Source organism: Carcharhinus amblyrhynchos, chromosome 9 (assembly GCF_965287045.1).
Source record: "Carcharhinus amblyrhynchos chromosome 9, sCarAmb.v2.hapA, whole genome shotgun sequence".
In the NCBI taxonomy this organism is placed as follows: Eukaryota; Metazoa; Chordata; class Chondrichthyes; order Carcharhiniformes; family Carcharhinidae; genus Carcharhinus; species Carcharhinus amblyrhynchos.
This window is the reverse complement of record NC_137332.1, coordinates 38,624,536-38,650,143: the sequence shown is the minus strand read 5'-3', so window position 1 is coordinate 38,650,143 and position 25,608 is coordinate 38,624,536. Positions and strand designations below refer to the sequence as shown.

Here is a 25,608-nt window from a genome sequence, read left to right as displayed (position 1 = left end):
CAAAGAAGTGCAGGTTGGGTTGATTGGCCACGCTCAATTGACCCTAGTGTCAACGACTTAGCAGGATAAATTTACGTGAGTAGGGCCTTGGTAGTGCTGCCGTCAGTGCAAACTCAATGGGCTGAATGGCTTCCTTCTGCACTGTAGGGATTCTACGATACCACAAGGCAAGATAGTGATGCAAATAATGCTAACCAGTGAGAGGGAGGAAGGGACAAAACATACAAACACAGTGCATCAGCAAGTAAGAGTCGCGAAAATTAACAAGGGAGATTTAAATCGATAGCACAAATAGAACTTAATGTTTATTTATTCCTATCATTTTATGATCACTTAACGGAAGAATAGTGAAACAGATTTCTAAAACGGGCGCTAGCATGCAGTCGAGGGGGGAGAGCAAGAAAGAGATGGTGTGTGTGAGCAGGCAATTTCCTTCCCTAGGATGGTTTGAGGAGATTTTAACAGAAAATGTTGTCAGAAGCAGAAGTCTCAATAAATCTTACTGTTTTGAAACTGTACTCAGACCAAGTAGTTAATCTTTCATTTTTTGAAAGTATGGGACTGGAATTTATTCAGGCTGTTACATCTAATGAGTGTAGAAGGTAATGTGATTGAAAGAGTTTAGTCTCAATTATAAGTACCTGCATTCATTATACTTTAATTATCCTTAAATATAACTCACTAAGAAAGAATAGTCATTTTCTTAAATTCTGTAGTAAGATTCTGAATACAAACCGTGAACCCTGTGCTTTCATTCTTTCAGTAATCACCTGGGTTTTTGTATTCTAAAAAAAGTTACTGATCTCAGTAGAGATCAACCAAGAGACTCCCCTGCTCTCCCTCCCGTTGTCCTGGTTGACAGGGTCTTTGACCACATTTATCCTATTTCAACTCTCATTCCTTCCACTATTTTCCTGAACTATGAACAATGAAAGCATTCCCCTTGTCCTCCTCACCTTCCACCCCATCTGTCTCTGGATTCAAATGATCATCCCCGACTATTTCCAACACATTAGCACGTTGCTATACCAAACACACTTTACCCTTTCCTTTCAGCATTTCAGTTTCCTCCTTAACACAGTGGTTCATTCCTCAATCACCTCACAACAATCGTCCCCGCCTTATGTACTTTTCCAATGCAATCACAATAGACGCAACACCTGCTCTTCCATTGTCCCCAATTTTCCTTCCAGATGAATCTGCAATTTATATACTTATTCACTGCTCGCAATGTGGTCTGCTCTAAATTAGGAAGATCATATGCAAACCGGGTGACCATCTTGTGGAACATCTCTGTTCACTCCACACACATGATCCCAAACTGCCTGGCATTTGACATTTTAATTATCCACTTTGTTCAGATGATTAACTCTCTGCCTTTAACCTCCTTCAGTGCTCCAATGAACTTCAAGTTCAAGGAACAGCACCTCATCTTTCAATTTGATACAAATTGTGTGCAATAATTTTAGACCATAATCTCTATTCCCATTTTGTTTCCTCTTTCTTTGGAAGTTTTGGTTTTACTTTTATTTAGCGCCAGATTTTGGACAGCAGCTAATCATCATTCTGCCATTCACACCTCCTCAAAATCTTTTATTTCATTAGCACTTCTTTTGGCCTTGGACTACCACCGCTTTTGTCATTTAATCTCTCCTGTTTTATACCCTATCACAAATTCATTCCTTCCCTGCTTCCTTTCTTGCTTAAAACCCATTACGTTTTTAAACTTTTCCCAGTTCTGTGAAAGGTCTTCAACCTGAAATGTGAACTCCGTTTCTTTCTCCATGAGTTGCCTAGCCTGCTGACTGTTTCCTGCATTTCTGGGCTTTATTCACAAATATAAATATATGTCAAGCCAGCATTTATAGCAGAACAATGTAGAGAAATGTTAAAGAGAATATTTAAATAGAAATAATCTGTTTGGAAAACACAAGACTCAAAGATTCTTGGTGAAAGTAGCATTTTCTAAGTCAAAGGTTTTTTTCATAAACGTTGCACTTTAATATCTTCAAAATTTGTACCAGCGCCCTTAATGAACAAAGGAAAGGTAGCTTACCTCTGTAAAATGCCATTCTCTTGTGGAATTATTCCATTAATAGCAGCCTGCAAATAAAAGGTTAAAATGTCAAAACAATATCATGACCATTGGATTTGGCTGAATAAAACTACAGAATGTGCATCCATTACCAATGGCGAATAATGACCAAGTGATAAGAGTTTTGGCAGTTGTCCCCATTTCTCCCATTGTTATGATCAGGAAATTCTATCCTTCTGTCACCATTTATTGGAGAGAACACAACTACTGTTATTAGGCCATAAAAATGTTCCAACCAGACTTGCAGGTACAAATGGATTTATAGAATTTTACATCACAGCTAGGTCTTTCAGCTTATGTATGCCTACATAACACTCTGAAATCAAACTGTCAACTTGTATTATTTCCCTGCCCTCTTAATTGTCTTTTTCCAACAATAATCCATGTCATCTCTGAAAGCTGTTAATACTTATGTAGTCAATGTTACTTGAAGCAGATTCACCGTTACAACTTTTTTCATGAAATAATTCTCCTAAACTTTGCTTGCAGTTTTTGGGTTACCAGCTCATTGATCATTCTGACTAATCAGTCACAATCCTGTTCCCCTTCATACCTTTTCAGAAAAACCTTTGAGAAACCGAACACATCCATTAAATTTACTTTACAACCTTTGTTGACCAATTGAAAAAGTCACAAATTCACTAGTGTCTTAGCTCTGTGATGTACAATCTTAGTAACTTCAGGGATCAATCGGACATGATACAGTACATCCTTGACTTAATTCCTAAAAGTAGACTGTGGGCTGTAACATCCATTCTCTACCCTGACCACCGTCATGCAATTACTCCCACCCCTTGACCACCCCACCTGCAAGCAAACCCTCTCCAGCACATGATTTCCTTCCCCGAACTGACCCCAAATCCAATTCAACCAGACCACCCAATCTGGCTGGAATTCCAAGCAACTATCCCATTATCCAATGCCAGACTTTAAATTTGACTGGGATGTCCTCCTATACCGTGAATCCCTTAAGACTCCAATGTTGGGCTTTGGGAACAGCTGTGTTGCCTGATCTTGCCAAGTCCGAATAAGAAGGTTGGATGAGACAGGCATGGAAGAAATTCAAGGCAGGTAAGGGAGCACAGAGTAGCAATCTGAAGTTGACTATCATTCCAAAGAAGTTACAATCCAATCTTGTTACTACTGCCTAACCAATGTTGTATAGCATGCAAGCACTACTCCCTTATTTCTTGCGGGATTGTCTGTCATTATACAAATTATCTCCTGTTTGAACCATTTCCATTGTTCATCTATTCATTTTTGTTAATTCCAATTTTACCTCTCTGAAATTAGCTGCAATGCTAGAACCTAGTGCACTATTTACCAACAAGAAGTTAAGACTAACGGAATATTTTATTGTTCAACCAATTAATAAAATGGATAGCTTTCTAGGCTCTGCTTCAAAACATTTGAAGCAACACAAGTTTACATGAATGCACATTTTGCACTACTTATTTTGATCACAGAAAAAGCAGGCTCTTAAGTCCTATCATTCAATGAGATCATGATTGATCTGCAACCTAACTCCATATACCTGCCTTCATCCATATCCTTCAATATCTCTGGATAGCAAAAATCTTTTAGTTAATTGATCAAGTATCATATTGGGGAAATGATGTCAGAAAACAGAGGCGAATTCCAAATTTCAAACACACTTTGATGAAATAAGAGCTTCTTAATTTCACTCAAAAACTCTTGCCCTAATTTTTTTTTAAAAGTCTCATCCTAGCCTCCCCAATCAGCAATTTCATTCTCACCCGCACCCCACCCAACCCCCCCCAAATCTGTTCCCCTTCCCATCTTAAAAATTGAAATCATTAGATCTTCTAAATTCTAGGAGTACAGCTCTAGTTTACATAACCTCTTCTTGAATTTAACCCTTGGGGTCTGGGTAAAATTCTGTGTTACATTCTCTTCAATGTTAATATATCCTTCCGAAAGTGTGGTGCCCAGAGTAGCCATGTGGTCTAAAAGGAGATATGTTTAACTGAAGCAAGGCTTCTATCCTGCTGTATTCTAGCTCTCTAGATATAAAGACCAGTGTTCCATTTATCTTTCTAATTATTATCTGTAATTGTATATAAATTGGTAAAATGTCATGAATAAGTCACTTTAGACCTCCAGCGATTCCAGCTTTGTACCATGTACAAATTGCACTAATCTATTATGAGGTCCCATTCACTTGATCTTTCAGTATCTCTTTGTAATTTTGGGCTTTCATTAACACTACTTACAATCCTGCCTGTGTCATCACTGTAGTCTCCTGTATGGCCTTTGCAGAATATGATGCACTCTTCACCATATTGGGGAATGATGTCAGAAAAGAGACAGCTTTAAGTAATGTATATTTGTAGGTATTAAAAATAAGGCATTTAAGCAAATTTTGTGATTTTTATATTTGAAAGGGTTAATAAGTTCAGTTTGGATTAGATGCGTGCATGATGAGGGTTTAAACATGAAAGCAAACATGGCTTAAAAGAAAATTAGATTATTGCTTAGCAACCAGGGCCAACCTAGGATAGAACTTTTGAGTTCATAGTAAGTTAGGGCTAGGAGAAGTTGGAGAGGAGAAGGGAGCTGCAGGGAGCAGATGAGGGTTTAAGAGGCTTTGATCAGGCTACATTTGGAACACTGAGCAATTTTGGGCCCTGTATTTAAGGTTGGATGTACTTGCTGGCCTTGGAGGGTTCAGAAGAGGTTCACGAGAATGATCTTGGGAATGAAAAGCTTGAAATATGAGGGCTCTGGGTCTGTACTTAATGGAGTTTAGAAGGATGAGGGGGTATCTCATTGAAACTTACACAATACTGGAAGGCCTGGATAGCGTGGACGTAGGGAAGCTGTTTTCTTTAGTTGGGAAGGCTAGGATCCGAGGACACAGCCTCAGAATAAAGGAGGACTTTCTTCAGCCAGAGAGTGGTGAATTGCTGGAATTCATTGCCACAGAAGGCTGTGGCAGCCAGGTCATTGAGTATATTTAAGTCAGAGATAGATAGGTTTGTGAATAGTAAAGGGATCAAAGGTTATGGAGGAAAAACGAGAGAATGGGGTTGAGAAGCTTATCAGCTATGATTGAATGACAGAGCAGATTTAAATGGGCCCAATGGCCTGATTCTGCTCCTATATCTTATGGTGTATCCCAAAACAAAGTCCCAGACACCAGGGAGGATGGACAAAAGTATCGAAATCGCTTGTCATAAATGGGAAGATTCATAATGGGGAACAAAGAAATGGCTGAGGAACTAAATCCACACTTCCGTCTTCACCAAGGAAGACATGAACAATGTACCAGAAGTTCTGAGACTAACAAGTTTTAGTGAGGATCTGAAGGAAATCAGTATTAATAAAGAAATGGTTTTGGGGAAATTAACGGGATTGGAGATGGATAAATCTCCAAGGCCAGATATTCGTCATCCGCGAATACTTAAGGAAATTACCCTGGAAATAGCAGATCCATTGGTGGTCATTTTCCAAAGTTCTTTGAATTCTGGATGGGCTCCTACAGATTGGAGGGTAGCTGATGTAAGCCTGCTATTCAAGGAGGAAGATGGAGTGTAAACAGGGAACTGTAGACCAATTATAGACTGCAAGAAACTACAAAGGACTGTGAACAAAGCCCACTCCAAAACACAAACCAGCCTCCCATCCACTGGCTCTGTCTACATTTCATGCTGCCTCAGAAAAGCAGCCAGCATAATCAAGGGCCCCCTGCACCCCAGACATAATCTCTTCCACCTTCTTCCGTCAGTAAAAAGATACAAAAGTCCGAGATCACATACCAACTGACTCAAGAATAGCTTCTTCCCTGCTGCCATCAGATTTTTGAATGGACCTACCTTATATTAAGTTGATCTTTTTCTACACCCTAGCTATGACTGTAACACTACACTCTGCACCCTCTCCTTTATGAACAGAATGCATTGTCTTTTTAGTACACAAGGGTCAATACTTTTCACTGTATACCAAAGTGACAATAATAAATCAAATTAAAATCAAAACCAATGAGCTTAACATCAGTACTGGAAGTTGCTAACAATCATTATCAAGGATTTCATAGCTCAGCGTTTGGAAAGCGGTGGTATGATCAGACAAAGTCAACATGGATTTACAAAGGGGAAATCATGCTGGACTAATCTATTGGAATTCTTTGAGGATGTAACTGGTAGAGCTGGCCAAGGAAAACTGGTAAATATGGTTTATTTAGACTTTCAGAAGACTTTCAACAAGATCTACATGGCAGACTACTATGTAAAGTTAAAGCACATGGGACTGCAGGTAGTGTCTTGAGATGGATAGAAAGCTGGTTAGCAGATAGGAAGCTAGAAGTGGGCATAAATGGGTCTTTTTCTGATTTGGCAGGCAGTGATTTGTGGGATACCAATTGCTCACATTATAAATTAACGATTTAAAGAAAGAACTGAATGGGTTACCTCCAAATTTGCGGATGGTACAAAATTGGGTGGGAAGGTGAGCAGTGAGGGAGATGCAGAGATGCTTGACTGAATGGGACAGGCTGAGTGAATGGGCATATGTGGATAAACGTGAGATTATACACTTTGGTAGTAATAGGAAGGCAGATTATTATTTGAATGTGTGTAAACTGAGAGAGGTGGATACTTAGCGAGATCTTGGTGTCCTTGTGTATCAGTCACAAAGTAAGTGCACAGGTACAGGAGGCAGTAAAGAAAGCAAATGGTATACTGGCCTTCCTGTCAAGAGGATTTGAGTAGAGAAATAGGGATGTTTTACTGCAATTGTACAGGGCATTGGTGAAGCCACATCTGGAGTAGCATATGCAGTTTTAGTGTCCTTATCTGAGGAAGGATGATCTTGCTATCAAGGGAGTACAGCAAAGGTTTGCCATACTGATTCCTGGGATGGCTGGACTGCCAAATGAGGAGAGACTAAGTCAGTTAGGAATATATTCATTGGAGTTCAGAAGAGTAAGAGGGGATTTCATAGTGTTTTCAATGTGAGGGAGTCAAGAACTGGGGGTCATAATTTGAAGGCATGGGGTAAACCTTTTAGGACAATGAGGACAAATTTCTTTACGGAGTGGTGAATCTGTGGAATTCACCACCGTAGAAAGTAGTTGATGCCAAAATGTTGTGTGATTTCAAGAAGAAATTATATATAGACTTTTGGGCTTAAAAGGGATCAAGGATATTAAATTTGATTATCTGCTACAATCAAAATGAACAACAGAGCAGGCTTGAGGGGCCAAACGTCCTATTCCTACTTTCTACGTTACTACATTAATACAACCTGTGAAGTGTTCTACTGGCTAGGTACCAGAGAAAGATTGTGTAGAAGCTTGAATGCCCGTGGCAATCCAAGACACAGGAATAACAAAAGGAGAGAATAAAATCCTCGAAGTGGGCCTTTGGTGAAGGCATCTGTGAGAGAGAGTTGTTTGGGTGTAGATTCCAAAGCGTGTTCTTTGACGGTGGAGTTTGGAAACAGTTGTGTGGAAGTCCAGAGTTTCAGTGAGACCTTTTAGATCACAGTATGACAAATACCTGAGGGATTTGACGAGAAATCCACAAAAGTTGTAGTATTGGGTGGCACCTGTCACTTGGTTTCAGAATGAGATGTGGTTGATCACATTTCATCTACTGGTTTACATGGCCAATGTACTTACTGAGAACACAAGATATATTTTGTAACCTGTGCAATCCTTATACATCTTTATATATTTGTAAAGGTATAGTTGGGGTAAAGCAGTACTGTATAAAACTTGGTTTTATTCCTTTGTTGAAAGTTAAATCAGCAGTCCTGCAACTCTGTTCATCCAAGTCCCTAAACAAAAAAATAAAAGTTCTGACCTATTGAGCCAGTGTTCCATTCCGAGATCTGACTGTCCAGTAGAATCAGCTGGGATTGTAACAGTGACAATAATGTGCAATTCATTTCTAGTACATTCTCTCTCTGGTGTCAATGGCTGTCACGTGACAAGTGAAGTGTCACAGGGATCAACTACTTACAATCTATATCAATGACATGGATGAAGGGATCAGATGTATGGTTGCTAAATTTGCTGTTGACACAGAGATAGGTAGGAAAGTTGTGAAGAGAACAGCTGGAGTCTGCAAAGGCAGAAAGGTAGGTACAGAGAGTGGAGAAAACATTGGTAGGTGGTATATAATATAGGAAATATGAGCTTGTCCGCTTTGAAAGGAAGAATAAAAAAGGAGCATATTATTTAAATGGAGGGATCACAGAACTCTGCATAGGAATCTGAAGCTTCTGCATACATGAAACACAAAAATTTGGTATGTAGGAATAGCAAGTGATTAGGAAAGCACGTTGTTGTTTATTGTAAGAGGAATGTCATATATAAGTAGGGATGATTTTCTACAATTGCAAAGGGTGTTGGTGACATCACAAGTGCTCAAGTACTTTCTCTCAGTTATTGTATGGTGCAGGATCTCTTGTGGGTCAGTCACATACTGCCTCCCTGGTTAGCGTTCTTTCTTGTGGCTTCATGTGTTCATTTGTTTTTCAGCTGTGCTGAGCGCATGTACAATTGCTTTCACTTGCATAGGGTACGCATGTGTAGCTGGGTGACTTGCATACAATCAGCTGCTGTTTGTTCATTTGCTCACATAGTACATAAAGGTCTTCTCTTTGACACACTTTCTAATTAATGTATCATGTAGGGACGACACAGTGGTTAGCACTACTGCCTCTCAGCGCCAGGGACCTGGGTTCAATTCTCGGCTTAGGTCACTGTCTGCATGGGTTTCCTCTGGGTGCTCCAGTTTCCTCCCACAGTCCAAAAGACATGCTCTTTAGGTGCATTGGCCATGCTAAATTCTCCCTCAGTGTACCCGGAGTGTGGCGACTAGGGGACTTTCATTGCATTGTTAATGTAAGCCTACTTGGGACACTAATAATAAATTTTTAAAAGTACCAATTGCGCTCTCTCTTCCTTTAGTACATGCATTGCTTCATGATTTGTTTTTCACAGTGCCGGCACAATCTTTGCACACCCGAGCCTAATCACCACAAACCAGAGACTACAAAATGCAGAAAACGCACCATGTAACTTACTAAGTATGCTTGAGTCATGACTATGCAAAAGCTAAATGATAACTCCAAAGCAGCAAGAATGAACAAGAAAACAATATGCAAAGGGAAAGGAAGACAAAAACTGCAAGAGGAAGAATCAGGGTAGAAAAATAGATAAATGGGAGACCAACTAACGTTCAGTAAAATTCTGGAATGTGTCACCTGGAACCTTCCAAATAGTACCAAACAAACTATTTTAAATTGAATGAGTTAGCAGGTTGCATTCCTGTGCAGCACAGCGTATTGTGCTCCCACACTAAGACAGAACAACAAAACTTGGTCATAAGCTCTCCTTCTCAGCTGAGCCAGCAGACAGAGTAGAGGCCAGGTTAACAGTCCCCCACCAAGTGGAGAAAATGAATGTGACCTAGGCAAATATGCACAAAGCTGAGGCATTTTTCTGTTGAAGATTTTGTTTTTCCATCGATGCAGGATAAGTTTATTACAACGAATTAAATTCATGGTAATTTTAGACATAATAAACGTTTGTCATGAAACCACTTCATTTCACTCCATCACACAATTTCTCTCTTATATTCTCACTGTATTATGTAATGCTTTCTCAGTTGCACTGTGTCAAGGTGTTACAATAAAGTATGGTTTCTCTGCATCTAAAATACTGAAGAAAAAACATGGCAAATTTCTATGCAGGTCCAATTCTCCTGTATACAATAGAGAGAGATAACAGAGTTATACTTGAATAAGAGTATTGCATTTCAAAAAATGGTCTTAAGAACATAAGAAATAGGAGCAGGAGTAGGCCATCCAGCCCTTCGAGCCTGCCCCGCCATTCAATAAGATCATGGCTGATCTGTCGCTGCTCAGTTCCACTTTCCCGCCCTCTCCCCATGACCCTTAATCCCCTCTCCTATCAAAAACCCATCAACCCGCGTCTTAAAAATATTTAGCGAGGCAGCCTCCACCACTTCAACGGGTAGAGAATTCCAGAGATTCACCACCCTTTGAGTGAAGTTCCTCCTCAACTCCGTTCTAAACCGCCCCCCTTTTATCTTGAGGCTGTGCCCCCTAGTCCTACTGTCTTTTTTGAGCGGGAAGAGTCTTTCCACCTCTATCCTATCCATCCCATTCATCATCTTATACGTCTCAATGAGATCTCCCCTCATTCTTCTAAACTCTAACGAGTACAAGCCTAGTTTATTCAGCCTCTCCTCATAGCTCAACCCCCTCAACTCCGGTATCAGCCTAGTAAACCTCCTCTGCACTCCCTCCAAGGCCAAAATATCTTTGCGCAGGTGCGGCGCCCAAAACTGCACACAGTACTCCAGCTGCGGCCTCACCAATGCCCTATACAGCTGCAGCAAGACCTCCCTACTTTTATATTCAATCCCCCTCGCTATGAAGGCCAGCATCCCATTCGCCTTCCTGACCACCTGCTGCACCTGCAAGCTGGGTCTTGCGACTGATGCACAAGGACCCCGAGGTCCCTCTGCACCGTCGCCTGTTGCAGTTTTTCGCCCCGTAAGTAATAGTCCTTCCTACCATTCTTCCTACCAAAGTGGACCACCTCACACTTGCCAACATTAAATTCCATTTGCCATTTCCTGGCCCATTCACCCAGCCTATCTAGATCCTTCTGTAGACTCTCCACACCCTCCGCACAATTTGCCGTTCCCCCAATCTTGGTGTCATCAGCAAATTTCGACACTCTACACTAGGTTCCCTCCTCCAGATCATCTATATAAATGGTAAAAAGCTGAGGCCCCAGCACCGACCCCTGGGGCACTCCACTAGTCACCATCCGCCAATCCGAATAGCACCCGTTGACCCCCACTCTCTGCCTCCTATTTGACAACCAATCCTCTATCTTAAACAGCTGAATTCAAATTAGCTAATGCTAAATCCAACTAGCTTTAGCTTTCAATTTTTCCCAAGTTACTCTACATTTTTCTTTAAACGTAACTCCACTTACATATTTCATAGAATGATACAGCATCGGAGGCCAACATTTGGCACATTAATTCCGCACTCGTTCTGTAGTTGAGATAGTGAAGAATCCCACTTCAAAGCCTACAACTTTTTTCCCCTTCAAATTTCCAATCATAAGCTACAACATTCTTAGTCATAACAATGCACTGTTAAAAAGTTTCCTCATGTCACCTGTTATTTTGGACAATCAGCTTAAATCTGTGTACCCTGCTCACCAACCCTATCACTAGGAACAGGTTCTTCTTATTCTGTTAAAACTTTAATATTTTGACCACTCTTCAATTTCCCATTAAACCTCCCTGCCCCAAGAAAAACAACAGAGCTTCACCAGTCTTTTTACATTATTCAAGTCCTCATCCCTGGCAGCATTCTAAAAAATATTTTCTACACCCTCTCCGTGGTCTTGATAACAGTGAGTAGCTCACTTCCTGACTCTGTGAAATCTATTCATTATATACAATGGCAGAAGTCAAGAAGATGACGGAATATTCTTCACTTGACTGGTTGAGTGCAACTCCAACACCATTCAAGAAGTTCCACACCATCCAAAACAAATCAGCCCACTTGATTGGTGCCTTCTCAACCATTTTAAACATTCACTCACTCCCTCCACTACTGACACACAGTGACAGCAATGAGGAACTCACCAATCCTCCTTCAACATCGTCTTCCAAACCTGCAACCCCTCCCACCTAGAATAGACCTGAGTAAACTATAGCTCGCAGGAATTTCCCGATATATCCCAGGACTGCTCTTGGCACCTGGCTGATCAGCATTAAGAACTGTGAAAGCAACTGAACTTCAAGGGAAATATTTCGCAGCCAATGGAAGTACTTCTAGTAAATTGAGGCTGGCCAAATATCAGTAGTCAGTCAGATGGTGCTTTCTTGGAGGGTTCAGCTGAACAATTGCATGTGCAGCAGCAATGAATACAAGGTAAAGGTATATTCAAGATTATTACAGTTCTGATTTGCTTTTTGGTTTTGCAATGCAGGCAGAGTAATTTCAATTTATTTCACTCAGGTTTCAATACTCCATATGAAAATTCAAAATGCATCTCATCACAGTTTTGTTACCACCTGAAGCAGTATGGGACCACCGCCATTCCCCTCCATGCCACACATTATCCTGACTTGTACCTATATTATCCTTTCATTTTCTGTTTTTGTTTCAGATTCCAGTGTCTGCAGTACTTTGCCTTTATCACTTACAGCACATGGACTGCAGCAGTTCAAGGCAGCTTACCACAACTATCAAGGGCACTTCATTATGGACAAAAATTGTTGGCCTTGGGAACAAACGCATATCCCATGAAGGAATAAAAACTACTCCTTTCTAAAGTACAATGCCCAAATGAGGTCCAGCCAACCTTTTGTAAAACGTAACACAATTTTGTCGCTTTTTATACTCTTCACCTTGATTAACGTCAGAATTGTGTATGCGTTTTCTTAAAGTCTTTCCTAACTTGTCATTCCATCTTTGTGTACATAAACCCAGGGTCTCGAACCCTGCACTTCACTTTAAAATTGTAGCATTTAGTTTATATTGCCTTTTATTCTTATCAAGAGGAATTTAATTCGTTGAATTTAATCTGAAATGCGTCTATTTAATCAAATTATGCCCTCTCCTGCTATTATTCTCATTGATTATGCAAACTTCCAAATTATGCCATATACCCAGGTCATTAATATAAATTTAAAAAGCCGCAATTCCAACATCTGGGGAACAGTGTGTACTTTGCTCCAGTCTGAAAAAAATCATCCACCACTGCTCTCTACCTTCTGACCTTAATCCAATTTTACTCACTCCCTTTCTTGGAATAGAGCTTATTTTACCATACTTATCCTTAAGAATACATTATTCATTGTGAATATAATGTTCAAGCCATGCTTGTAATGGAGGGCAATGTTACTAGAGAGGCAGTGCTCGAAAGACTGGAGGGACTGATTGTCGACAAGTCCCCAGGACCGGATGGAAAGCATCCAAGGGTTCTGAAAGAAATGGCAGAGGTGACAGCGGATGCCTTGGTGATTATTTTCCAAACCTCGCTGGATTCCGGGGAAGTGCCAGAAGATTGGAAAACGGCTAATGTTACGCCGTTGTTTAAGAAGGGTGCCAGGCAAAAGGCAGGGAATTATAGGCCGGTTAGTTTAACATCTGTTGTAGGTAAAATGTTAGAATCCGTGATCAAGGAGAAAATAGCGAGGCATCTTGAGGAGAATTGTTTGATAGAGCAGATGCAGCACGGTCTCGTTAAGGGGAAGTCGTGTCTGACGAATTTATTGGAGTTCTATGAGGATGTGTCTAGGGCGGTGGATAGAGGAGAGCCGGTGGATGTGGTGTTTCTTGATTTTCAGAAGGCGTTTGATAAGGTGCCGCACAAGAGGTTATTACAGAAGGTCAGGGGGCATGGAGTTGGGGGTAGGGTGTTAGCGTGGATAGGGGATTGGCCGTCAAATAGGAGGCAGAGAGTGGGGGTCAATGGGTGCTATTCGGATTGGCGGTTGATGACTAGTGGAGTGCCCCAGGGGTTGGTGCTAGGGCCTCAGCTATTTACCATTTATATAGATGATCTGGAGGAGGGAACCGAGTGTATGGTGTCGAAATTTGCTGATGACACCAAGATTGGTGGAACGGCAAATTGTGCGGAGGGCGTGGAAAGTCTGCAGAGGGATCTAGATAGGCTGGGCGAATGGGCCAGGAACTGGCAAATGGAATTTAATGTTGGCAAGTGTGAAGTTATCCACTTTGGTAGGAATAATGGTAGGAAGGACTATTACTTACATGGCAAAAAACTGCAGTATGCAACAGTGCAGAGGGACCTCGGGGTCCTTGTGCATGAGTCGCAAAAACCCAGCCTGCAGCTGCAGCAGGTGGTCAGGAAGACAAATGGGATGCTGGCCTTCATAGCAAGGGGGATTGAATATAAAAGTAGGGAGGTCTTGCTGCAACTGTACAAGGCACTGGTGAGGCCGCAGCTGGAGTACTGTGTGCAGTTTTGGTCGCCGCACTTACACTAGGATATTTTGGCCTTGGAGGGAGTGCAGAGGAGGTTTACTAGGCTGATACCAGAGTTGAGGGGGTTGAACTATGAGGAAAGGCTGAATAAACTGGGCTTGTACTCGTTAAGTTTAGAAGAATGAGGGGAGATCTCATTGAGACATATAAGATGATGAATGGGATGGATAGGATAGAGGTGGAGAGGCTCTTCCCGCTCAGAAAGGACAGTAGGACTAGAGGGCACAGCCTCAAGATAAAGGGGGGGGGGGGGGGGGGGGGGGGGGGGGGGGGTTCAGAACAGAGTTGAGGAGGAACTTCTTCACTCAAAGGGTGGTGAATCTCTGGAATTGAAGTGGTGGAGGCTGCCTCGCTAAATATATTTAAGACGTGGGTTGATAGGTTTTTGATAGGCAAGGGGATTAAGGGTTATGGGGAGAGGGTGGGAATGTGGAACTGAGACACGACAGATCAGCCATGATCTTATTGAATGGCGGGGCAGGCTTGAAGGGCTAGATGGCCTACCCCTGCTCCTATTTCTTATGTTCTTATATCAATGTTTCTTTAACCCACAAGCTCTAATTTTGCTTACAGGTTTATAGTGTGGTAACTCTGTCAAATATCTTCTCAAAGTCACAGAATCACAGCATCAACCATTTCTATTACAACTTTAAAAACTTAGGTTAGTTAATTGCTTGCCTTTCCATAAATTCTGACTTTCCAAGCAATACTTAATTTCACCCTGAATTGTTGCCAGTAGAAAATCTTCCCCCACCAACATTTGGTAGGCTGACCCGTAATTGGCAAGTTTATCATTCTTCCTTTTATTTGAGGCTTAATATTTGCAATCTACTTGTCCTCTGGTATCACCCACATTATCCAAGGAAGATTGCAACCAAACCTTCTGGAATTTCCACCCTTACTTCCCTGAATAACTAAGGATGCATCCCAACCAAGCCTAGTTTAAAAAGGCAGGCAATGTTTAAACAGCCTTTTGTTTAATATGCTTTTATTCTCTCTACCTAATATTATGTTAGTGCTGCATTAATAGCAACCTGTTCTCCAAGACAGATGTCAAGTACTTATTTAGTACCTCACCCATGCTCTCTGTCTCCTATCTTTTGTGTCTCTGATCAGCCCCATCTTTCAACTATTTTTACATAGGCAAAAAGCTTTTAAATTCCTTTTTGTGTTATCCATTAATTTATTTCCTCACTTTCAGCCATTGAACTCAAAGTATAAAGATCTTGGTTACACAGCCCTCTGTTCAAATATATTATTCCATGACCCAAAGCTATATTAACAGTCCCAGATAGATAACAAGCATGGCTTGAACATTATATTCACAATGAATAATGTATTCTTAAGTATGGTAAAATAAGCTCTATTCCAAGAAAGGCCTGCATTTTATCGCCATCTGAGAGGTGTTCAATACTGGATTTAGATTTCAGAGTTTCTTTAATCAATTTTGAAAGAGTACTGAATGCAAAATTTATTTTTCAAAAACATTTTGTCAGAGTTATGTAATGTCTACCTCAACAATATGGGTTCAGACTTAAATTTCAGATATGTGTTGAACTGGACAAGCTTAGGTGGGAGTATGTGGGAGCCTTTACAACTATTGTGTCACTGGGCTATGAAGAAGAAAGGAGAGCACACAAAAGTGTATGGAAGGAATGTTTGTCAGTGGTAATTAAGGTGGATTAAATCAGAATATTAACAGCCATTTCCACCACATGGCCAAGTTGTAAAAGTCAAAACATAAGAACATCTGTACCAGCAGAAATACAATAGACCACCAGGAGAATACTAATCAAATCTACAACTACAACACTAGCATCAATCTGTACTTACATAGTACCTTTAACATAATAAAGAACCCCAAGGAACTTCATAGGAGTGTTACCATACAAAAATGTGAATCTAAGCTACATGAGAATATATCAGGACAAGCAACAAAAAGTTTAGTCAAAGATGTAGGTCTTCTTAATGAGCATTTTAAAAGGAGCGAGGAATGAAATTCTAAAACTTAGAACCAAGGCAAATGAAAGTACATCTGATAAATGATACAGAAATGGTCATTGGGGTGCACAATAAATCAGAACTGAGGGGCACAGGTATTGAAAGGTAGCAATGGTAAAGAAGTCAGAAATAGGGTGCAAACTCAAAGACGAGAATTTCAGATGAGACATTACCAGATCAGCCGCCAACGTAGGTCAGCGAGAACAATGGTGATGGGTAAAAGGGATGCTATGCGAATTAGTATATAAAGGGATGAATGGCCGAAGACTAAAAGGATTGAAAAGTAGTGGCTGAAGTCAAAAAGTTTTGAATTTGTGACAAGAAAACACACAACTATTTTCACTTATGATGATCTGCAGTGAAATGCAAATGATTCTAGGTGACTTCAGACAGGTAGAATTATCAGACATCAAGTGGGTAGAAATATTACCTTTGTTTACCTTTTTTTAAACCATCAAGACTGCAGATCAATGCATTTGTATCAAATCAACAAAGTGGCCTCAGCATTACAACAGTCAATGCAGTTACTGCATAGGATACAGGATGAAGTCTATACTGACATCTGAACATGACATTGTCAGATTATAGAACATAGAAAAACTACAGCACAAACAGGCCCTTCGGCCCACAAGTTGCACTATGTACATGCAAAGCAAAGGACTGCAGCAATGCTTGTTAAACTATTCTCCAAAGTGACTCCTTTTTTTTTTAAAACTCTCTATCTTTTCAGGGACAATTTGCTAAAGGCAACATTTGCTGGCCTTGCCAGCAATGCCTGCATCCCATGAATAAATGTACAATCTAAAAATAAAATCTTTCGCAAATTACTGTGACACCAGTAACCAGCAAAAACAAGAACCGGTAAAGAAAGCAATGGCGGCTCCCCAAGATCCTCTCCCAGCACCGTTACTGATAGAGATTTTCTGCGCTGAGACTTTCTCCTCCCAGCTTTGGCTACATTGCAGGTGGTAACCGTCAGCAGCGGAGGTTGGAAAACACACTTAAAAAGGAAGAATTCATTAACCAAATGTCAAGATTGCACCAAACTGTGGAAATTTCTCAGTTCTGCTACTTGTATCCAGCACTTTGCAATAGCTTAAATTTGTGAAGGGTGGAAGGTCATTCAGGAAAGCACAACAAGAGTCAAGTCTGGAAGCAACAAGGGCCTGGTTGACATTTTTATCCACACATGGGGTGTGGCAAGGATAGAGTGGCATTGGGCATTACTGGTGATGGAAAGCATACAGGGTTAAAGATCAACTCAGGATTACACAGAAATTGAGGTGGCAAACAGCCTGGTTCAACCTCAAGCAGTAGTCAGGCAGCTGCTTAGAGTTTTATGCTACGTAATGAAGTTTGCAGCAATGACTGAAAGCAATGGCTTTGATCTTCCAATAATTAATTGGAGGAAATCTCTATACATCCAATACTGGATGTTGAGTGAGCAGCATAAATCATAAATAGCGGAGAGATTGAGACAGCTTGTGAAGTACTGTACACGTGCAGTTGGAATTGTGTCAGATGATGCCACCGAGTGCCATCATGTAGACGAGAAATAAGATGGATACAGATTAATTAAAAATGACTTATGCTATGCCATCACATGCCGCTATATGTCATGCTTCAGCAACAATCTAATCTTACTGGTACAGCAAATTAATTGTGTTACACATTTTTCACTTTTTTTCCAAGAATGCCACAATTTAGCGAAAGACTTCCCGAAATTACTACATGGTTCAAAATTATTAGTTTCACAATTGTCATCAGGTACTTACCACTAAATCCCAATTATTCTGTTCAAGCAACGTAATAGCTTCATCAATATTTTCAATTCCGGTGCATGCCTACAGTAAACAAAAAATATTTAAAAAGGCAAACATTTGTAAATGCCAATAACATTTTCTGTATGTGAGACATTTACAAATTACAAATGATAACTTTGCATCGTAGAACTTGACTTACAAATCTGCATCGTGTAACAGAATGCATCTTTTTTAAATTTAAATTTGAAATAAGGTGGTGGGGGAGCAAGCAGTAGAAGAGATTGCAGTGTGGGGGGGATTAGGGCAGGGGTGGTGGGGGGAGGACAGGAGGTGTGAACATTGCATTTGATCACGATTCAACTATTCAAATTTCAGGGAATAAAATCAAAGATTATGCAACTTGTCCAAATAACTTAACCAGAGGCAGCTATTGTATCTTGTATGTCATCTTGCTTTATTTTGGTTGCCTTAAACTCACACACAATAAAAAAAGAAAAGCCATGTAGTTATGGCTGTCCCAGAATAAATTAACATTGTGCTGTAATTCAATCCCCAAAGCAGCAGTAAAAAAAAACAAGACTGTCATTTCTTACAAATGGAATAAACATTCAATCACAGCAGCACATGCCAGTTATTAGTACAAGACACAGAGCACCTACCAATTCATTTAAGTAATTCCAGAGTTGCTTAACTACTACTATAAAATAAAGCTCACTTTTTTGTGAATATACAGACAATACTTTGGGAAAGGTATTCACTGACTCACACCACCAGCAAGACCCTGGGATACCCATGCAATCAAGGAAGAATTTAATATATTCAGTTACAGTAAACCAGTAGTTCCGATGGAACATTGCTTTACACGGCATAACTTCCCCTGTTGTCTTGAAAGAATCCATCATCTATCTCAGCATAACAACATTGGAGAAGGTAATCAGACATCTTACAGAACTTAAACCTGTTGCCCAAGTGCAGATAGGCTATCCAATGTACAGTTATGCAGTCAAACATGAATTGAAATCTATTCAATATTTTTAGTTATATTAAATTCAATATTTAGAAAACATTAAAAAAATTGATTTAAATGGGTGAAAGGATAGCAAAATGATACTGTAGAGCACCAAATCGCAGTCCAAAACTGGAACACATGGATGATAAAATCAGACCTGGGAATCAATCCGTATGCCACTCTGCAAAGGGATACCATGCAGAATAATGTTCTGCAATGCAATTTTTGTACAACTAATCCATACAAATAAGGAAGTAAACTTTGGTGGCATCTTATTCCAATTTTAATTATCCAATCATAAACAAGTACCAACTGCAACAGCTCTTTTCCCACTCCTTCACTGATATCCCTGGTGTTGCCAAGGGTCCAACTCCAGTCACATCCCACTTCTCATCTACATGCTGCCCCTCAACAACATTCAAAAACAGTGTAAGCTTTGACATGTACCTCAACAACACCCTGCTTTACCTCACATCCACTGTCAAATTTGCAGAATGCCTGTTTAAAAATCCAGTACTGGGTGAGCAGAAATTTCCTCCAGTTAAATATTAGAAAGACTGAAGCCATTGTTCTCACTCCCTACCACAAACTTCATTCCTTAGCAACAGTCTAAATCCCTCTCCCTAGCAACTGAGGCCAAATCAAAACGCTCACAACTTGGTATCACATTTGGTCCTAAGAGAAGCTTTTAATCACGTATCCGCACCACTTCTCCCTAACTCCATTTCACCACTTCAGCTCCTCGTTTGCTGCTGAAATCCTCATCCATACCTTGGTTGCTTCTCAACATGACTTCCAACATACTTCTGACCGAACTCCCACATCATACTCTCCATAAACCTGAGGTTATTCAAAACTCTGTTGCCAGTGCCCTTAATTGCATCAAGACCTATCCATACATCATCGCTGTAACTGCCATGCTAGAATTCAAACCTGGATCCCCAAAGAATAACCCTGGGTCTCTGGGTTACTAGCCAACTATGCCACTGCCCCCACAGTTAAGTCAAGAGCTTGCAGAAGGTGAGACTGTAAACAAGAGACCCTAACATAGGCAATCAAAATTAGAAAGCATTTTGATAGAAGGAAAAATGTTTCATCTAGCAAGTGGGTTAGTAACCAGAGGTCATACATCCAGAACAAATCGGCAAAAGAATGAGTGAACTTACTTCCCCCCGCCACACAGAGGATTATGAAGTTCTGGAATGCAATACCAGAGAAAACGGTGGAAGAGATTCCATCGGCAGTCAAATGGACAGAAACCCAAAGAGTAATATGTAGGGTTATGGGATTATATATACTGGTGACTATGCTTCAGCTGCCGAGGCTCTAAATGCCCTCCCTAAATTTCTGCACCTCTCTACTTTGCATTCCTCCTTTTGAAAGAATTCCTTAAAATTTACATATTTATCTAAGCTTTTGGACATCTGCATCAATGTCCCCTAATGTTACTCAGTGTCGTATTTTGTTTTAGAATGACTCTGAAGTGCCTTGGGACATGTTATATTAAAGGCACTATACAAACACAAGTTGGCACAAATATGACAAACCAAAACCCTTTATTGCATGCTGCAAGATTCTGATTCCACTTCCTTTTGCCATGCCATCTGCTCTCATTTGTTACTCCTTCCAATCACTGTCCTGGTCCTTCTTCTCCTTAAGTGATTCCTTTTCCCTGAAGCTTACCGTTTTGATGTCATCGGTCCCAGCAATGCTGCAGCTTCCTCTGGATTTCAGCCCTACTCTGTTGTCATCATACTTCGATCCTATCCAGATCCTTTCCTCTATAGTAGCACAGATCAAAGACTGAACACTGGGATTCTCGCTGGTCTGCATGGCTTTGTTGAGCTCAGGCATTACACTTCCCGGCCAAATCATCATAGAATCAGGAATTAAGCTGCTTTTGGTACAACTAATAAACGTACCCATATCAAAATATGGAACCTGTTTATCTACAAAAGCATTACATACTCCATTTTAGGTGGGTAAAATTCAGCTACTTCAGCAGAACCATCCAAGCCTCCCTTTGAGAACATACTGCTCTGATTCTTCGTAGCTGCAAGAAAGATAATTGGCATGGAATCCACGATGCTGCTAGAGCTTTAAAAGATGAGCACTAGGGGGAGCAGTTTCTCTTCCTCTCTACATCTGGGGAACATCTTGCCCCATTTTATATTGTCACCTGCTTTTTTTCTTCCTCATTATTGTCAACATCAATCATAATGCTTTAGAGGCCACTGTTCGGCCCAATGATTCCACACCGACTCTCTTTAAAGCAATTCAGTCAGTTCTGTGCCCTGCTCTACCCCTGCAGTCCTGCAAAATTATTTCCCTCAAGTGCCTATTCCATTTGGAATTATAGATCATCTCTTGGCATCAAGTTCCAGATCATTACCACTCACTGCATTAAAAAGTTGTCCCTCTCATCCTCCCTGAATTTCCTGCCCCAAATCTTAAATTTGTGTCCCCTACTCCTTGTACCATCAGATTTTGGTAACAACTCTTCTCATAACATTCATGAACAAATAGCTAGCACAGACACAATAGGCAAAAGAGCTTTTAGTACTGTACATTTCTTCAGCACTGTACACTTCTTTAGCAATATAATCAATGGCTACTAAAAATAAATTGTAACCCATGGAAAGAAGCTGATCATTTTTCATATTTCCTCCAAAAATTAAGGCTTTTCTGCCTGAATAATCAACCTTCAGGTGTTACAAATGTTGATCCTCACACTTAAGGAATCAGTAAATTATCAGGGCCAGAAATACTATAAATTCTCTACTTCGTTCAATGCAGTTTCCCAATTCAGTTGCAGCTCCAGTTTTCTCATTTGAACAGCTTGTCAAATATTTAACATTGAAGTAACGGGTAACTTAGGCATCTTGATAGATGATTCCAAAGCACAAATGTCAATGTACTGCTCTCTGTAAAACAATTCAGTCAGTTTGGTTTCCTGCTGTATCCCTACAGCCCTGGTTTTGTGACATTCAATGTTTAGTTCCCACTAACATTCTGCATTTGTGATAAACATTTCACATGCGCCACCAGAATTGATTTAGCTCATAAAAACACCAGAACCTAATAATTCAAACACAATTGCCCAAGACATTTAACATAAGTAACAATGATTGAAACTCAAAGTACTTCAATGGAAGATCTGTACAAACTGGCTAATCATATTGAGCTACACATCAACTGTGACCACTCAGCCAAAATTATGAAATTTTGTCTGCAGCTATTTAGAAATTCTACACAAAACAACTGGACACCCACCCCCACAAAAAACCCAAGCTGTATATATGCATGTCGACAAGTGATCAACTGCATGGGGGGCATCTGTCGCCTTTGCATTCTGTGATCCCTGGGGCTGCTGCTTTCACCTAAAGAAATGTACATGAATGGTGCTTGAGAAACCAAACATTTAGATTCCTGGTGACATATGAGAATGTTCCGGCAAACCGCACCATTAAAAATATAATCGGTCATATATAACGTTTTTAAAGACGTGTGTATTTATGGCAAAGAATGGGGTCAGCTACATCTTCTGATGCTACATTTCACAGCCGCAACATGTGGGCAATTCTTTACATGACAACCAGGTAGCCGCTCCAACACACCCGCCATTTCACACAGAACAGGTAGTCAAGTTCCTCCCCCATCCACAATTCGCTGAACAAGACGTGAGAAAACACCAAATGCACCTGAAAGTCGGCGAGAATCATCTCTCGGTCCATGGCCGCCATTCTGCTGCTTCTTTGCAGTGCGCTGGGCTGCTGAGGGAGGGACGGAGGGAGGTGGCCTCTCGCCAACCTGCCCCCGGCCACTCAGCTAAACCAACACCGAGATGTCAACAGCCTCCCTCCGCTGTGCCAGCACTCCCCCACTACCGCCTAAAACCACACATATCCAAACCACGCTGCATTCTGTGTAAAACCAAACAAAGTACCGGCCAATACCCCCGGTCAGAATGAGCTTGTCCCCCTCGCTTTACGGCACTGTCGTTCAGCAAATTTGCTTGTCACGCTGTCGTGAAGGGAAATAAACGTCGCGTTTACGGCACTTTCTCCACGTGACGCGGCTGTCAACTGGTTCAGGGACACAGACTTTACAGCCAAAAATAAACCCTCCCCAAACTCAAATAAAAACCCTCTTGGCACAGGGTGATTCCTCCCTAACTAATAAAGTTAACCCTCTTCCAAACACATAGTAATCCCTCCCAAACACACAACAATCTCCCACTCCTCCAGCAAAGAGTAAACCCTCCCCAATCTAGAGTAATTCCACCCCAGCACAGAACCTTTCCCCAGCACCGTAACTCACCCCCCCCCCTCCACCCACCACACCTCCAGCACAGATCAATCCTTCCCCAGTACACAGCAATCCGTCCCACAGCACAGCAACCCCCACCCACCACACCTCCAGCATAGACCAATCCCTCCCCAGCACATAGCAATCCGTCCCACAGCACAGAGTAAACCCTTCCCAGCACAGAACAATCTCTCCCCAGCACAGACAATCCTCTCCAACACCAAACAATCCCTCCCCAGCACAGAGCAATTCCCCGACCCATTACTCCCCTCCCAGCATTCAGCAATCCCTCCCCCAGCACAGTAAACCCCAAGCCCCCACACAGCACAGAGCAATCTCTCCCCAACACACAGCAATCCCCCCAGCACAGAGCAATCCCTTCCCAGCACAGAGCAATCCCTCCCCCAGTACAGTAATCCCTTACCAGCACAGAGTAAACCCTCTTCCAGCGCAAAGCAATCCCTTCCCAGCACAGAGTAAACCTTCCCCTAGCACACAGCAATCCCTCCCCCAGCACAGAATAATCCCTCTCCCAGCACAGAGGAAACCTTCCCTAACACAGAGCAATTCGGCCCCCAGCACAGAGCAGTCCTAATCCATACTAAGCAATCCCTCCCCAGCACACAGCAATCTCCTCCAGTACAGGTCAATCCCTGCCGCACTCTCTCTCCCTACAGTAATCCTTTATCCACTACCTCTCCCTACCCAGTGCAACCACTCTCCCAACACAGAGCAATACTTCTCCCACTTTGCCTCCCAGCACAGAAGGCTGAGCTATCCCAGTCTCACTCTGTAGATATTTCCCTCTGCCACACCACCTTACTCATCTCCACTCTCCTCCATACCTTCTTTCTCTCAATAATTTTTGTTGGGTGGAGAGTTTTCAAATCACTAAGAACATAAGAAATAGGAGCAGGAGTAGACCATCTAGCCCTTCGAGCCTGCCCCACCATTCAATAAGATCATGCCTGATCTGAAGTAGATCAATTCCACTTTCCTGCTTTCTCCCCATAACCCTTAATTCCCCTGTCTATCAGAAACCTATCTACCTGTGACTTAAATATATTCAGCTTCTTTTCATTGTTCAGTTTTATGAAAGTATAACTTATTCGTTTTAGTTAAACTGTCTTTAATTGTGACAAAAAGTGACTTTGTTTAGCCTTAGTTGAAATTGATGACTGCAGTAGTTTTTTTTTGCTTTAAATTGTGTTCTGGCATATTCCATAAGACAACATAGTGGATTATTAAAAGGCATTGTTATCCAGGTTTTAATTTAAACACCTTGCAAGCATTCCAGTTTAATGAGACAAGCAAGGACAGTAATGGACCCTTTAATTCATTCAACAATTTCTCTATTTAACCACTTCAAGTACCAACTCAAATATAACAGTTGCAACTCATTAACTCTTTTACTGAACTTTAACTCTTAACTGAACATCGACCCTCAACTGAACTTTAATTCTGAACTGCACATTAACTTTAACTGAACATTAACTCACAAATGAACTTTAACTATTTACTGCACATTAGCTTTAACTGAACATTAATTTTAATTATTTAACTGAAAATAGATACTACTAAGTTTAGGAAAAACCTTGGCCAAGAAATCACCCCAAAGTAGTTTTCTGAAGCATCCTTCAGGGTACATGTCTTACAATGGTTAGTCTCTATAGAGTTGTCACTGGCAAACAAAGATTTATCCACAAATCCTGCACTTAATTCCACCTGATTCTCTGTCATTCAGCCAACTGTGTAACCAGAAACCAATCAGATGGCTTGAACATCCAATGAAATTACTTGCAAACAATGCCATTACACTTACTTCATATGACATGTACCACACATAACGGCAATAAAATTCAAGACCACGATGTCTGAGTCAATGTAAACAATTTCCCTTATTTGACCAACACAGCAAGCTTCAGATCACAGTTCCCAGACCTGCATCTGGTTCGAATTATAAGTTGACCACAAATCCCAGCATGCTTAACTCTCAGCATTTTAAAGCCATTATTGCCATTGTTGTTATTAAATCATTGTCGTAGCCATTCTTTCTCTGTCTACAGTATAAATGACAATCAATGACTGAAAGCAGTTGATAGCTCTTCTCTGAACCTCAAATGACATTACAGACAGCAAGTTAATTTCATAAATTTAATACTCTGATGAAGGAGGCTGTATTCTTCTCTAAGCAGACAGTTTTTTGGCAGCGTATTGGTTTAATATATGATATCTGTAACTGCAGGATTAAGATTGTGACATAAGATATGAAAAAAAAATCAGTGTTAACCATTTTAAACTTGAGGAATTGATTAGAAGTTAATTGTTCTTGCCCCTTGAATTTCTGATTTACATTTACCTTCAAGGAAATTAGTCTTGAGGTCGAGTTCTCAAGT

The 25,608-nt window shown here is 40.9% G+C and overlaps 1 protein-coding gene across 1 annotated transcript in view; it reads right to left on the bottom strand.

Moving 5' to 3' along the window:
- Positions 1–23,040, bottom strand: part of faf1 (Fas (TNFRSF6) associated factor 1) — a 312,720-nt gene extending 289,680 nt beyond the window's left edge. Inside the window, exons 1-3 of the mRNA XM_080195485.1 lie at positions 22,606–23,040; positions 17,908–17,976; positions 2,057–2,103 (exon numbers count right to left, since the gene is read on the bottom strand). Coding sequence (XP_080051611.1) covers positions 2,057–2,103; positions 17,908–17,976; positions 22,606–22,647 — 158 coding nt within the window. The 5' untranslated portion in view covers positions 22,648–23,040. The remainder of the gene's footprint in view (positions 1–2,056; positions 2,104–17,907; positions 17,977–22,605) is intronic.
- Positions 23,041–25,608: the final 2,568 nt, after the last annotated feature.